The sequence below is a fragment of the Pediculus humanus genome, genomic scaffold (assembly GCF_000006295.1).
Source record: "Pediculus humanus corporis 1103172107910 genomic scaffold, whole genome shotgun sequence".
NCBI classification, from domain to species: domain Eukaryota; kingdom Metazoa; phylum Arthropoda; class Insecta; order Psocodea; family Pediculidae; genus Pediculus; species Pediculus humanus.
In genome coordinates this window covers 252063-267985 of record NW_002987483.1, presented here as the reverse complement: position 1 = coordinate 267985, position 15923 = coordinate 252063, and the positions used below count along the sequence as shown (strand labels likewise).

General features: G+C 31.5%; 1 protein-coding gene across 1 annotated transcript in view; it reads left to right on the top strand.

Annotated features, from left to right (window-relative positions):
- Nucleotides 1-7896: 7896 nt before the first annotated feature.
- The window catches only part of Phum_PHUM399450 (protein groucho, putative), a gene marked incomplete at both ends in the record, with an annotated part of 15629 nt that continues 7602 nt past the window's right edge, over nucleotides 7897-15923 (top strand). The window contains 4 exons of the mRNA XM_002428692.1: nucleotides 7897-7950; nucleotides 8889-8986; nucleotides 9081-9144; nucleotides 14275-14319. Of these exons, the coding sequence (XP_002428737.1) occupies nucleotides 7897-7950; nucleotides 8889-8986; nucleotides 9081-9144; nucleotides 14275-14319 (261 nt within the window). The remainder of the gene's footprint in view (nucleotides 7951-8888; nucleotides 8987-9080; nucleotides 9145-14274; nucleotides 14320-15923) is intronic.

The window sequence follows — 15923 nt, the reverse complement described above, 5'->3', positions numbered from 1 at the left end:
AAAACTATTAATATTTTCAATTGTAAAAAAAAAAAAAAATTGTAATCAATTCGGCACGTTTTTTTTTGTTTTTTTTTTTTTTTTTGATTATCGTTTAAAACGCGCACTTAAAAACATTTTCGAGAATGAATGACGAGATCGATTATTGATTATTGATTTGTCATGTTCCAATTTTTAAAAAAAAAAAAAAATGAAGGAAAGAATTATTATTTGTTTCGCAATTTAAATTTTTTAAATTTAAAATGTATACGAAATTTTCTTTTTTTTTTTTTTTCGAAGTGTTTATTAATAATAATAATAGCGGGTTTACGAATAGAATAGAAAAATTATCACGACATTCGAATTTATTGTGATAACACGCGCGCATGCGCACACACGCACACTCACACAAAAATTGTACGTTAGATAATAAAAAATCAGAAGAGGTAAAGAGGTATTGTTATGAGATAGAAAAAAAAAAAAAAAGAAAAAGAAAATTCAATAAAAAAAAGTGCTAATTACTAATTTTCATGCCCCCCCCCCCGAACCCCCTACGACTCTTCTCCCCGCTTCCCTCGTGTCTTGGATTTTTTTCCGATTTTAAAAAACGGGGGAAAAGGGGAAGGGGGAGAAGGGGAGGAAGAGGGGAGAGAAAGAAAAAAGAAGAAGAAAAAAAAAATTAATTCCGAATTAATTGATGGAAATGAAGGAAACCGTAAATTGCTATAATAATAATAATAATAATAATAATAATAATAATAATTTCTTTTCTTTTTTTTTGTTAGATTACCTTTTTTGCTTTGGTAGTAATTAAAAATTATTAAACCTTTGCAAAACCTTTGCGCAGAACCCTTTGCTTTAAGCAAGTTTCGATTCTTTGTAATTTTTTTTTTTTTTTTTTAAAGTTGTTGTTGTTGTTGCGATTGTTAGGTGTAATAACGACAAACATGGATTCGATTGACAAACGAAATTTCGAAAAGTTTTAGGGAATAATCGAACAAACGACGACGATGGTTGTTTTGACGTTTTTTTTTTTTTTTTTTTTTTTTTTTTTTTTTTTTTGGAATCGTCATTATTATTATCTCTTATCATGCAAACATGACATTTCGAACATTTTTTTGGAAATTTCGTTTTAAGAATTTTTTTTCTTTTTTTTTGTTTTCCCCCCTTCCGATAGCGGTTGATTGATACCGACAGGACGTTGTAGGAAAATGCAATAAAAAAGATTTGGTTTTTCTTTTGTCTTTCTCTCCGTTAAAAAAAAATTTAACGTGTTTGTCTGTTTGTTTGTTTGTTTTTAAATAAATAAATTGGAAAAAGTATATGGAGAAAAAAAAAAGAAAAAAAAAGAAACGTGAGAAAAGGGTTAAATAAAATGTTACGTTCCATGTTGTTGTTGTTGTTGTTGTTGTTTAAGGCCTTGGAAAACCCTGAGAAAGTTCACGGGAAAAAAAAAAGAGAGAGAGAGATGGAGAGAAACAAAATTCGATTCCTCGACATTAAACGAATGAGAGAGAAAGAGAGAGAAGGGGAAGGGGGGGAAAGAGAGAGAAAAATAATCTCAATGTTCCAGTTTGTTTTTTCTCCTTACACGTTTTTTTATCTCTTTTATTTTATTTTGTTTTCCGTGTTTTTTTTATTTTTTATTTTATTTTATTTTGCGCACTGTAAATGTACCCGAAATGCCCTTGCAACATAATCGAATTTGTTTGTTTTGTTTCCTCCCTTTTAATTTTTTGTATTTTGTTATTGTGCTGTTGTCGCTGTCGGACCTTTAAATGCATCCTGTCTTTTCTGTTAAGCAATGTTTATTGCGAGCACTTGAAAAAAAATTTTTTTTTTTTTTTAGCATTTATTTGTTTCACGAAAATGAAAAAAAAAAAAAAAAACCATTTGTAGAAATTCTCACAATTATTATCATTATCATTATTATCATTATTATTATCATTATTATTATTTACACGGAGATGTATTTTACGTTACAGGTTCAGGATCTTCGGGTGAGTTCAGTTCGTTCTTCGTATCGTTTGCCTTGTTGTTTCTTTTTTCATTTAGTATTATTATTATTATTATTATTATTTTTTTTTTTATAAATTTCGTGTCGTGAAAGGTTTTTCTTTCTTTGTCTCGAAGACGGCGACGAGGAGAAGAAGGGGAAGGGAGAGGAGTAGAAGGAAAACTCTTTTGAAATTCTCGTCATGTTTTTTTTTTTTTTTTCTCAAACGGTCAGAATGAATCACAAACTTTGCTTATCGTGTAGGGAGGAAGAAATTATTATTATTATTATTATTATTATTATTATTATTATTATTATTATTATTATTATTATTATTATTATTAGACATCCTTCTTATAACAGTAATAATAATAATAATAATTATAATTTTTTTTTATTTTTAAAATGTAAATTAATTCGAAAATAGTAATTAGGAATTTAATAAGAAACCGGGCGAACGAACGAACCAATGAATGAATGAATGAATGAATGGTTGAATGAATGAACGAATGGATAAAATTTATTTTTAGTTAAAGTTTCGTGTTTCTAAAAAATTACGTTACGCGAGTGAAATTTCCGCGCGGTCAAAAAAAAAAAAAGAAAAAGGCGATTTTTATGTACCCCGGGCGTCCAAGGTTTAAAATTACCGGAAATGGGGGGAAGGAACCCCCGCGTTTTTTTAAAAAAAATTAAGGGAATTTTTTTTTTAAAAAAAGTTTTAAAAGACGTTGTCGAAAAAAAAAAAAAAAAAAAAACTCGACGACGAAAGCGGTTAAAATTGGATAATTACACGTTTCTTCAAATCATTTTCATGCTACTACTAATTACATTTTCCAATGTGAATTTTCTCTTTTTTTTTTTTTTTTTTTTTTCCTTTCGAGTAAATTACACGCATTTTTATTTCCATTCCCCTCCCCCTCCTCCTCCTCTCTCTCTTTCCCCTCCAACTTCTCTTCCCTCCTCCGTAGAGTTTGCCAATCGATTTGAAAAGAAAAAAAAAAAAAAAATTCGTCTGGTTTGTTTTTTTTTTCGGTTCGGTATATTACAAATCGATTCGGTTATTAATTTAAAAACTGCAGCAACGACAGCAACAGCAGTAGCCGCAGCAGTGGCGGCATCGGTTTCCCGTCCTCGTCCTCGTCGTGAAAAATGAAAAAGAGTAACAACGACAGGAAGAAATTAATCGTCGCGGAAAAGTGTTTTAAAACTAATTATTATTATTTTATCGCTCGCTCCGCACTGAATAATTGCCCGTTCGGATGTGAGGAGAGAGAGAGAGAGAGAGAGAGAGAGAGACAATAGTCGTCGTCTCCGGTTATTATTAAAATGAAGCAGAAGACGTGTCGCGCACACACGCACACGCGCGTAAATGTTTAATTAACGATTTAAAAGATGTGTGTGTGTGTGTGCGTGTATTGATAAGCGTTCGTTATTATTTAAAAAAAAAAAAAAACGCGCGTTTTTTTTTGGCACCACAACAACAACAACAACAACAACAGCTCAATAGATTGTGAATGAATGAAAGCGTAGTTGAAAAAAAAAAATTTTTTTTTTTTTTGTTTTTTAAATTGGTTCGCGGCCATGTTTTTCACACGCTTTTGCGTGTAATCGTTTCCGAAGGAAGTAGTGAGAGGGAGGGGGAAGGGGAGAGGAGGGGAAGGGGAGAGGAGGGGAAGGGGAGAGGAGGGGAAGGAGGAGAAACGAGTAGAAATTTACCGTTTAGGCTTTTTATATTACTCACGGGTAATTTTATACGTACGTACCCGTGTAAAATTCGACACACGTTTATTAATTTTATTATTACTATTATTATTATTATCGAGTTTTTTTTTTTTTTTTTTAAATTAATTTTATTTGAAAAGATCTTTCTCTCTTTCTCCCTCTCTCTATCTCTCTTTCTCTTTCTCATTCTGTCGAATGAATCCGATAGATTTTAATAATTTTTCCGTGGAAAGAATGGCAGTTGGATTTAAAGGTTGGATTTGATATCGAAAGAGAAGGGGAAGGGAAGAAGGAAAAGAAAGGAAAGAAAAGGTGAAGTGAAGTTCGTCGGTTAAATGTTATCGAAGGGAGAAAAGAAAAGGAAAGAGATAGAGGGAGTGAGAGAGAAAGGCCTTCCTGGAAAATGGAAATATTTTCCGAACGTTTTTCAACGCCCGTAATAATGGAAAGGAAATGAAGTGGGTTTTTCGGAATCGTTTTCCTTCCATGTTTCTCATCCCCCCCTCTCTCTCCCTCTCTTTTTCTTTCTCTTCTCGTGAATGAACTTTTTAAGATCTCTCTCTCTCTCTCTCTCTCTTTTTCCTATCTGGACGAAAGAAAGAAAGAAATAATATTAAAATTAGTCGTAACGAATAAATAAATAAAAATTATCATCATCATCATCATCATCATCATCATCGCGCGGTATTATTTAGTAGTGTTTGTTGTTTGTTGTTGCCTCTGTTGTGTTTGCTCTCGTTTAAGATTGTTATCGGAATTGTTTATTAAAGGTTATATTATTATTATTATTATTTTTTGTTTTGTTTTTATTTATATTTACGATTCGAACACCTGGGCGTGTTTTGTATATATACCTGCGTAAAAGTGAAATTGGAAAGAAATTTTAGTTTTCTTTACTCTATGGAATTTTTCTCTTTCGTCTCGGTTTTCACTAGTTGAAGAAAAAAGGAAAAAGGAAAACCCTTTGACGAAAAAACGAAGGAGAAAGAAACAGAAAAGTATTATTTGAGTTTTTTGTGAACGCGTTTTCATTTTTTTTTTTTTTTTGTTTTTGTTTTTATTTGCGGTTTCATTTAAACCGCATGTATAAATAAATAAATTTTTTTTTTTCCCCCCTCAAGTCGAATGAAAAAAGGAAAAAAGGAAAAGAAAAAAGAAAAGTTTTTGCCAAAGAACGGGTTACGCTCGGTTTTCCTTTTTTTTTTTCCTTTTTTTTTTTTTTTTTGAAAATTCATTTGCCCAGGCTGCTTCCTCAAATCTTTTTTCTTTTTCGTTTTTTTTTTTTATTTTTCTATCTCTTTCTCTCTCTTTCTTTCTCTCTCACTCTCTTTCTTTCTCCATCTCCATCTTTCTTTTCTTCCCTGGAATTATCTCATTTACTTTCCGTCTTTTTTTTTTTTTTCTTTTTTCGTTTCTTCGCATTTCTTATCCGCTTTTATTTTTCTCTCCTCCCCATTTTTTTTTTTTTTATTAGTTTACTGGGAAATTCATTCTCGCGTTTCTTTCCCTCTCTCTTCCTCTCGCTCTTTCTCTCTCTCACGTTTTTCACGTTTTGGTTTTTTTTTTTTTTTTTGTCACTTATTGTGTAAGCGGAGAAAATGTTTTGTGCCTTCAGGTTTTATTATTTTTTTTTTGCAAGTGAAAAAAAAAAATTGAATCGATAAATCAATAAATTTTTTTTTCATGGCGGAAAATTTTTATTGTGAAGCGTTCGTTTACGTCGAACTGTTTTCCCGGATTTTTTTGGTTTTGTTGTCGAAAACGAACAAACGAACAACAAACGGACGAACGGTCGCGTTCGGTTGTTGTTGTTCGCGTTCGAGAAGTGTTCTCCTCCTCTCCCCGTTCCACAATTAATAATATAAAATGTTTTGAAACGAATCGTCGAATTTTATAAAAGGGGGAAATTTTTTTTTTAATGTGTGGAAACAGGGGGAAAATGGGGGGGGGGAAATTGATGTGGGAGATTCGAAAAAAAAAGATGTGAATATTAATCTCTTTTTTTTATTTTATTTATTTAAAACAAATTGCAAATTGCAAATTGTTAAAAGTGAAAGTGCGCCATTTTTGTTTTTTTTTTTTTTTTGTTCTTGCATTTGAAAATTGCCTAGGCGTTCAGCATTGAGGAGGAGAGGGAGGGGAGAATGGTGTTGAGTCCGCCATTAATAAAAGTAATTTTTTTTTTTTTTTTTAAAACAAGTTTAATTGTTTGAATTAAAATGTTTTTTTTTTTTCATTCGAATGTGTAATTAATTAATTAATTAATTAATAATTACTTACGTTGTTGGAGTCAACCTGGACTTTATCATCATTATCATTCGTTCATTCATTCATTCATTCATTCATTCATTCATTCATTCATTCATTCATTCTTTCAGAAATTTTAATTTTCATCGCGATTGCAACGAAAAGTATCATGACATAGTTATTTATTTATTTATTCCGGTTTGTATTTTTTAATGTTAAAAGAAAATGATAATAATGATAATATAAAACGGACCGAAAAAGGTTCGAAATCGGGTTGATGAAGAGGTTGAGAGTTAAAATGCAAGTTTAAAACGAACCGAACTGAAAAATAGGATAAACCATAAAAAAAAAGCCTTTTTTTTTATGACACTTAATTTACAATTGCTTATCACAGCCATTTTGTTTTCTTTCTTTTGCGTTATCCCCCCCCCCCATTTTATTGTCTCTTTACACTTTTCTCTCTCTCTCTCTCACACTCTCTCGCTCTCTTTTTTCCCCTTTCTATTTTCGAGATTTTGCATTAGAAAAAAAAAATCGTTTTAGTTTATTTTTTTTTATTATTACGAAAAAAGTTGTTGTTGTTGTTAAAGATTTAATTACTGTTACATTATCATTATTATTATTATTATGATTGAATGAATCGTGTGTGATTCTAAGGAGGAATGAATGAATGATTAGACATTCTCAAAAATTAAAAAAATTTAATTTTTGCCTCGTCGCTCGGTGGGAAATTTTTAATCCAAAATCTCCGACGTCGACGACGATGACGGTGGTGACGGTGGTGACGACGACGACTCCATGGAAAATAGGTCTCCCGTTCAATGTTCGCGGTTTTTATGACAGTTAAACCTTCTTTTTTCGAAAAGCGCAAGTTCTTACCCTTTTCTTCCCTTCCTTCGTTCATCATCTCCTTCCATCTCTTCCTCTTCACTTTTCTTTGAGCTTTTGCTGCAGCAGCGAGAGCGGGAGCAGCTGCGTATGCTGTCGTCGTCGTCGTCACCGTCGACGTCGACGTCATCATTTTCGTGACCGACATTGGATCGATTCTTTCGAAATAGTTAATAAATTCGAAGGGAAACCCGAACAGATAGATTTATTTTACTTTTTTCTTCTGCTCCGTAGAAGAAAAAAAAAAAAAAAAGAAAAAATTTTAAAGAAAGGAGGGTGAGAAAATCCAGGTGAAAATCGGATTTTGAAATGCGAGGGAAAAAAAAGGAAAAAAAAGGAAAAAAAGGAGAAAAACCCAACAGTGAAAAGAAGAAGGAAAATGAAAAATGAATTTTGATGTCTCTTTTTTTTTATTTTTTATTTTATTTTTTTTATATATTTTTTTTTTTCTTTTCAGTTTTGAGTTTTGAGTTTTCTTTTTTTGTAAATTTTCCGGTCCTTTTTTTTTTTTCTAACTCTTTCTCTCTTATTTTGTTGACTCAGATTTAACAAAAAGAGAGAGAGAGAGAAATATATATTAAAGGCCAATATTCTTTCACGGTTACATAAAGAAGCAAAAAAAAAAAAAAAAAAAAAAAACAAGAAAAAAAGGAAAAAAAAAGGAAAGTTTTTTTTTTTTCCCTTATGAACCTTTTACGACGTCAAAGTTTATTTTTCTTCTTCTTTCCGTTAATTTACAATTTGTGGGTAGGGTAGAGAGCGGGAGAGGAGGGGGGGGGACAAAAATTTATGCAAAATTAATTAAATTTTTCACTTTTTTTTTTCTCACTTTTTATTTTATTTATAAAATTTTTTTAACGTGAATCTGGAGTAGAAAAAGTAGAAGAAGAAGAAGAAGAAAAACTTGTTTCGCTTTTTAATTAAAATGACATAATGGAATCCATTAATTTCTCTCTCCCCACCTCTCTCTCTTTTTTTTTTTTTGCTCCTTTAAAATTGATTGATCGGTTAAACAAAAAAAAAAAAAGGAAAAAAGGAAAAAAGGAAAAAAAAAGGGCTCGACAATGAATATAACAATAGCGACGTTTACAAGGAGTTATTTAAACGAAAGAAAAGCCGTTCAATTAATAATAATAATAATAATGATAATGATAATACCGAATTTTATTTATTTATTTATTCACGTGGCGAAACGTTAATAATAATAATAATAATAATAGTAATAATAATAATGATATGGTTGAAATAAATTTATGTTATGATTAAAATTATTAATTTTCGGAGAGAAATCTTTGATTTGATTTGTTTGTTTTTTTATTTTTTTTTTTTATGTGTATTTTTATAAAGTCTAAGTTCGTTCGTTCGTTCGTTTGTTTGTTTGTTTGTTTGTTTGCTTGCTTGTTTGTCTTCGGTAGCTTTTTTTTTTTGCCTTTGGCGGTTTTCGTATTGTTTATTATACGTTGTTGTCTTTTATAAGAAAGTTTATCCGTCACGGTTTTTTCCCGCCGGGCGGCATTCAAAGGCGCTAATTTTTATTTATTTATTTATTTTTGGAGCGAAAAAGAAATTCGTGCGTATTTTTTTTTTTTACCGAAGCACGCACACGCACGCACTCACGCACTTTCGCTTGTTTATTTAAGAAAAAAAAATTATTTAAAAAAAAAAAAAAAAAAAACGCGTTGGAGTTTCACAAAGATTAAGAAAAAGATTTTTCCGTTTCCGTTTTTGCCGTTTTCCTTCCTCCCCCCGAACTACTCCGTCCTCCTCTTCCTGCCCCTTCCCTTCCCTTCCCTCCTCCCACCGCGCGTTTCAAATAAATTATTCTCTTTTTCATTTTCTTAAAAGGTTTTGACAAGGCTTTTGATATGAAAAGAATAATATTTATTTAAACGATACGATACGTACAAAACGTACCGCGGATGAATTTTAAGAAAAAAAAAGAGAGAGAAAGGATGACGATGATAATGATGATAATTTCCGGTTCATCGTCATCGTCGTCATTATTATTATTATTATTATTATCATTCGACTATTTATTTATTTGTTTTATTTTCAGGGTCCTCCGCCTCAGCCAGGGCAATTGAAATTCACGGTTGCCGAAACCTGTGAGAGAATAAAAGAAGAATTTAATTTTTTACAAGCCCAGTATCACACGTGAGTAATTGATTGATTGATTGATCGATCGATCGATCGATTGATTTTTTTTAACGGTTCTAATAAAAAACGAATAATTTTTTTAATTTTTCAGATTAAAATTAGAGTGCGAAAAGCTTGCTACGGAAAAGACTGAAATGCAGCGGCACTACGTAATGGTAAGTTTTTATCATTATTATTATTATTATTATATCGATTGTGATTTTTTTTTTTTTTTTAAACAATTTTTTACTGTCGAAAATGTTGACGGGATTTCGAAAGAGTGAGAGTGAGAGGGGGGAGGGGAGGAGGGGGAGAAAAGAAAATATTAATAATAAAAACTTATGCTTTCACTCCAATAAACAAACCGACAAGTTAAGGGTTCGAAAAAAAAAAAAAAAAGAAAAAAATTCCCGATTTATAAAACAAAAGGAAAAGGAAAAAAAAAAAGATTCCAGGAAATATCAACAACAAAAAAAGGAAGAGAGAGAAAAAAGGAAAGAAAAGGGAAAGGGGGGGAAAAAAGAAACATCGTGTAAGATGGAAATTTGTCTCTTGTCTCTCACACTATTCCTTCCTCTTCCTCACTTTTCCGACTTTTCTTTTTTTCTCTCTTTTCCAATTCGTTTCTCCTCTCCTCTCTCTTCTCTTTCTCCTCTTCTCCATCATCTCCAGAAAGAAAAAAAAAAAAAAAAATAAAGCTTAAAAAGAAAATAAATCAAAAAAAAAAGAAAATATAAATTTATATATATAAACGTACGCGGGGAAAAAAAAAGGTGAAATGGAAAATCTCTTTTTTTTTTTCTCTCTCTCTCTCTCTCTCTCTCTAGGAAAAACGTGATCAATAAATGAAAACCTTCACTATCTTTTGGACAGATAAAGCAAAAACAAGCAGACTCCAGCCGGGTTCCAGCAATTTTTTTTTTTTTTTTTTGTTTCATTTAATGGATTTTCACGCGATCAACGGTTTTTTTTTCCCTTCGTTTTGTTTTTGTTTTTTTTTATCTCCTCTCATTATGAAATGTCCAGTTAAGGGAAAGTTATGGGTTTGGAAAAAAAAAAAAAAAAATTCAAATTGACTTTTTGAAAAAAAAAAAATTTTCTACTTTTCATCGTGTACCGTATAAAATTTTCCCATTTGTTTTCCTTTTGCCCCCTCTTTCCCCCCTTTCCGTATCTCTTCCTCTCCCTCCTTCACTTATTCGATCAACTTTCTCCCGGGGGGTAGAAGGGAAGGGAAAGGAAAGGAAAGGAAAGAGGGAAATTTTTTTTTTTAATTTGAAAATATTCTCGTCCTTTTTTTTCCGGGGGTAGGGGGTGATGAGGGTGGGGTTAGGGGTTGGGGAAACGAAGGGGGGTCATTTTACGCGACCGTTTGTTTGTTTGTTTGTTTGTTTGTTTTCGTTTGTAAGGCATCGAAATCCCGTAAGTTGATGAATGTTATTTTGGTACCGTGAAAGACGGACAGAGCGCGTTTCGTAAAAAAATTTTTTTTTTTTTTTTTCCGGAAAATGAGGAAAATTTTTAAATGAGTCGAGTTGTTCTTGTTGTTGTTGTTTTTTTTGTTTGTTTGTTTGTTTGTTTGTTTGTTCGTTGCCTGTTATGTCGAATCGAACGTTTTTTCATCGTCTTGCGTCCTGCGTACGCTCGTTCGTTCGTTCGTTCGTCACGGTTCGCGTGAAAAAAGGAAAAAAAAAAGAAAAATGGTCTTTTTTTTCTTACTTTTCCTTTCCCTTTCTTTTCTCTTTGGAAAATTTATTCCGTAACCACTTTTAAGAGGAGGGGAGGCGGGGGAGGGAGTGAGCGATCACGATTAAAAAGGTGAATTAATGAAAATAAGGGAGGGAAGAAGAGTGCTAATTGTTATTATTATTATTATTATTATTACTATCGCGTAATAAATTGTTAATAGCGCATATTGTCGTTTAATGCTCCACGTGATGCGTTTCTTTTTTTTTTTTGAGGGTCAAAGGTCAATACTAGATTGTGCAAGAATAAAAATGCTTAGCGGAAAGAAAGAAAGGACGAGTAATGAATAAATGACCTTTTTTTTTTTTTTTTATGTATTTTTTCGAATATAAAAACCACCAGAGAAGGAGACGAAGAAGAAGAAGATGATGATGAAGAAGAGGAAGAGGAGTAGAAAAGGGGGGCGGGGGGAAAATTCCGTTAATTTTGCACGTTCGAATTTTTTTTTTTTTTTTTTACCGCCGGCAAACGAAAACAAAGAAGAAAAACCGCAAAAATTTATTATTATTATTATTATTGTAATGATTAAATCGACAATAATTTTGCGGTTTTTTTTTTTTTTTTGTTTAAATTGAATTGTTTGTCGGTTGTGCCGTTTGTCTAATTTTTTTTATAAAATTCGAAATCCGTCGGGTTAAAATTTCGAAAAAAGGGATGAAGGGGGAAAAAAGGGAAGGGAAAAAAAGGAAAAAAAAAAAAAACCCACAGGTTGTAATTATTTAATTCTATTTTTTTTTTAACCTTCTCTTTCTCTCTCTCTCTCTCTCTCTATCCTTCTCTTCGTTCTTTCAATTGATGCGTGTGCGTGCGTGTGTGCGTGTGTGCGCACACGCGCTTGTCTTATACGGCCCGTTCGTGCGTGCGTGCGTTTTATGTTTCCGTTCAAACATTACGATGATAATTTTACATATCGAAAGGATTTTGGCATTCTCTTGATATTGATTCGTTTTCTACGTATTACTTTCATCGATGGCGTCTGCTAAAAAAATTTTTTTTTCATTTTCCTCTTCGCACGCACGCACACGCACACACACACGTCAAAAAAAATCGAAGGGAAAAAAGGAGAAACGAAAAAAAAAAAAAGAAGGAACCTGAAAAATGGTTGCTGCGGTGCTTTTTACTATAGACCATCTAAAAATAATTACAAAGAAAAAAGGAAAAAGTTTTTTTTTTTTTTTTTGCGTTGTTTTGTTGGTAATCGTGATGAACTTTTGTAATTTTCCAAGTTGGAAATAACGAGGGAAAAAAAAAGGAAAAAAGAAAAGAAAAAGCGTTAAAACGTGTAATTTTACACGACTATTACTTTTACACCTTTTTTTTTTTTCTTTTTTTTTTTTTTGTTCGAAACGTGTGTGTGTGTGTGTGCGCGTGTACGCATTTTCCTTGTTGCTGTTGTTGCTGTTGCATTTTATTTAAAAAAAAAAAAAAAAAAAAAAAAAAGGAAAAATGTTTAACGACGAATAAAAGTCGATGAAAGAAGTGAGAGATGGATGGTTGGCAGCAGTGTAAGAGGGAAGGGTTTGAGATTTTTTTTTTTTTATTATTGCACAGGCGTGGCGTTAATACCTGAAAAAAAAAAAAAAAAAAAAAAATTGCATCGGATTTTCCAGTCGTCGTCGTCGTCGTCGTCGCATTATTATTATTACACGTCTGAATAAATAAAGAAAATAAAATATAAAAAAAAAAAAAAAAAATGGCAGGGAGAAGAAGAAAATTTTTTTTTTTAAACAACAGCAAAAAAAAAAGGAAAGAAAGAAAAAAAATTAAAGTTTTAAATACCATTTCGAGCTTTTATTCTTAAAACAATTTTTTCTTTTTCTAACTCTCTCACTCTCTCTCTCTCTCTCTCTCTCTCTCTCTCACTCACACTCTCTCTTTTAACTCTCCTTCTCTCTCTTTTTTTTTCTTCTTCTTCTTCCTTTTATTAAAGTTGAAAAATGTCTAAAAGTTTTTTGTTAATGATGAAGAGAGAAAGAGAGAGGGAGGGAGTGAGAGTGAGAGAGAGAGAGAGAGAGAGAGAGAGAGAGAGAGAGAGAGAGAGAAATATTTAAATATTAATAATAATAAAAAAAAAAGAAAAAAAAAATTTATTTTAAATACTACAATAAAACGTTACAGCGTTTCTACTACCGCCACCGCCACCACTCCCACTCCCACTACCACCACCACCACTACCACTACCACTACTGCGCCAGTTTTAAGTTTTTATTTTATTTATAAGAAAATTTTAATGAATTTTTTTTCTTTTTCTTTCCATTTTCTTTTTCTTTCTTTTTCTTTCATTTTCTTTTCTTTTTTTTTTTATGTATTTTTATATTTTTTTATATTTTTTTTCATTTCGAATCCTTGGGAATTTTTTTTTTTTTTTTTTTTATTTCAAGTAAAAATTTATTTATCCAGTTTGCGAAAACTGGAAAAAAAGAAAAAAAAATTTATTTTTATTTTTTTTTATTTTTGTTTTCTTTTCCTTTTTTTCTCTCTCTGTTTCTGTCTCTGTCTCTGTCGCGCGCTCTCTCTTTGTCTCTCTTTTCCATTTTGTAAAATTTGAAACGAGATATGGCGGGAATGAGAGGAAAATTTATTTTAATTTCTATTAAGATTATTTCGCCGACTATTTCTCAATAGGATAAATTCGATAAATTTTAAATTCTGTCGTCGGAAAACGTAGGAAAAAAAAAATGCACGCAAGCGTAAAAAAGGATTCGTCGTTGCGGATGTAAATCCTCCATGCCCCCTCCCACCTCCTCCCTCGCAAAAAAGCAATATCGGGAGGTTGTTTTTCATTTTGTCCCCGCAGGAACAAACCCCCCCCCCCACGTCATTCATTATTGAATTTTTTTTTTTATTTTTCCGCAAAACTTTGCTTTTCATTTGTTAACAAACATTTGACGGTCGGAATGAACATTTCCGCAAAAAATAAAACAGGTAGAATGAAAAAAAAAAGGAAAAGAGAAGAAGAAAGAAAAGGAAAAGAAGGAAAAGAAAGGAAAAAATAATCAAAATGAAAATTTTCCCGGGAATGAAAAATTCGCAAATCTTTTTTTCTTTTTTTTTTTCTTTTTCATATTTTCCTCTTTCCTTTTTTTCCCCCTCTTTTTCATTTTCTTTTGTTTTCTCGTTTGTTCGTTTCTTTCTTTTTTCTTTTTCCCGGAGAAGAAATCTCGATGGTGGTTTAACCGTGAGAAAATTTTTTCTTAATCGCAACGGCAAAAAAAAGGGGGGAAAAAAAGGGAAAATGAAAAGAAGAAACTTTTCCGAATGTTTTCCGCGGATACGTTTAATCATCATCATCATCATCATCATTCTCATTCTCACTGTCATCATCATCATTATCATTAACTTGTATCATAAAATTAAAATTTTTTCATTCAAAATTTTCGTCGATTTGAAATTTTCTTTTTGGAAAAAAAAAAAAAAAAAAATGGCGTTTGTAGTAAAAGGATAAAAATAATTTTTTTTTAAATTTTCTTGTTTGTAGCAAAAAAGTAAATAAATGATAATGATAATAATAATAATAATAATAATAATAATAATAATGATTTTTTTTTGTTTCTTTTCAGTATTATGAAATGTCTTACGGTCTCAACGTGGAAATGCACAAACAGGTCAGTTAAATTTTTTTTCTTTTTTTTTTTTTGTTTTGCCATTTTGTTTGTTTGTTTGTTTGTTTGTTTGCTCGCTTGCTTGCTCGCTCGCTCGGGGGTTTGTCGCAATTGAATATTTGCGTTTTCTTAAATAATATTATTATTATTATTAGTTTTCCGCTAGATTTAATTCGACGGTTTTTCGTTATGGTGGTAGGCGTTCGTTATGAAAAATGTGGTCGTTTCGAAAAACGTATGTTTGTTGCGGACGCGAGTTGTTGTTGTTTCGTTTGTTTGTTTTTATTTGCGGCCATTTAATTAATTTAAAAAAAAAAAAAAAAAAAAAATGCATCCGAGTCGGGGATTTACGATGAAGTCATCATTATTATTATTAAAAAAAAAAAGGCGGCGTTTTCGACGAATCGTCGCGTAAAATCGAAATCAAAACAAAAAAGGGAAAAAGGAAAAAAATTCCAGGGATTCTTTTTTGAACAATTTGTTCATATTTTTTTTTTTTTTTTTTTTTTTTCCCAGAAAATACGTCCCAATAATTTTTACATAATTAACAAACGATCTTGTGAGGAGTAAGGGGAGGAACAGGAGGGGAGAGGGAGGAATAACGAAGGATTTGCATAAAAAATTTTTTTTAAAAATCGTCGAGTAGTTTGTGAATGACCCAATAAGTTATTAACCCGATAATTTGCATTTATTAATCTGTCGCGTTTGTTGTCGCCGCCGCCCTCGATAACGTTATTATTATTATTATTTTTCCGTTACCTAAATAACGGTAATAATAATAATAATAACGATAATAACGATTAATAATAATAATAATAATAATAATAAGTTTCAAAGTGCGATTTTACTTCGAAGCGTTAAAAGGAAAAAAAAAAAAAATTCTCCCCTTCCCCCCTCCTTCAGTCATTCCGTTTCTCTTCTTTCTGCTTTTTTTTTCGTTCGAACCTTCCCCCGGTTCTCTTCCGTTCTCCCTCCCCCCACGGTCGATTATCGATTTCCATTAGTTTTTTTTCTTCTAATCAAAGGGTATTAGTTTCGTTTTTGAAAAAATAATAATAATAACTCGTAAAATTTTCCACCACGTAATGACCCCACGGGTGAAAATTTTTTTTTTTTTTTTTTGAAAAAATATTATTATTATTATTATTATTATTATTATTATTATTATTATTATTATTATTATCATCGTTGTTATTGTTTTCGAACGTTCGTAAAATGCATTTTTTCGTTTCGTTTTGTTTTCTCTCGATTTCTCTCGTTTTATTAAATTTTATTATGATTATTTATATGATGGAGAAGAAAATTTTTTTTCTGGAAATGAGAGATTTCTCCAGCGCGGGTCGGTAGGTCGGTCGGTCGGTCGGTATCTTATATAGATTTTCTTTGAAACTGGAAAGTTTCAAACTGGAAAGTTGATTTTCAATTCCGGCAGAAAGGCTAAAAACAGTGTGAGAGCTTCCACGCTCGAAAAACCAACCACTCTTCTCTCTCTTTCCTCTCGTTTTCCTTCCTTCCCCTCCCTCCCTCGCTTTCATTTCATTTATCTCTTTCTCTCATACTCCTACCCCCGATTTCATCTTCTCTTTTTCCTCCCCTCTCTCTCTCTC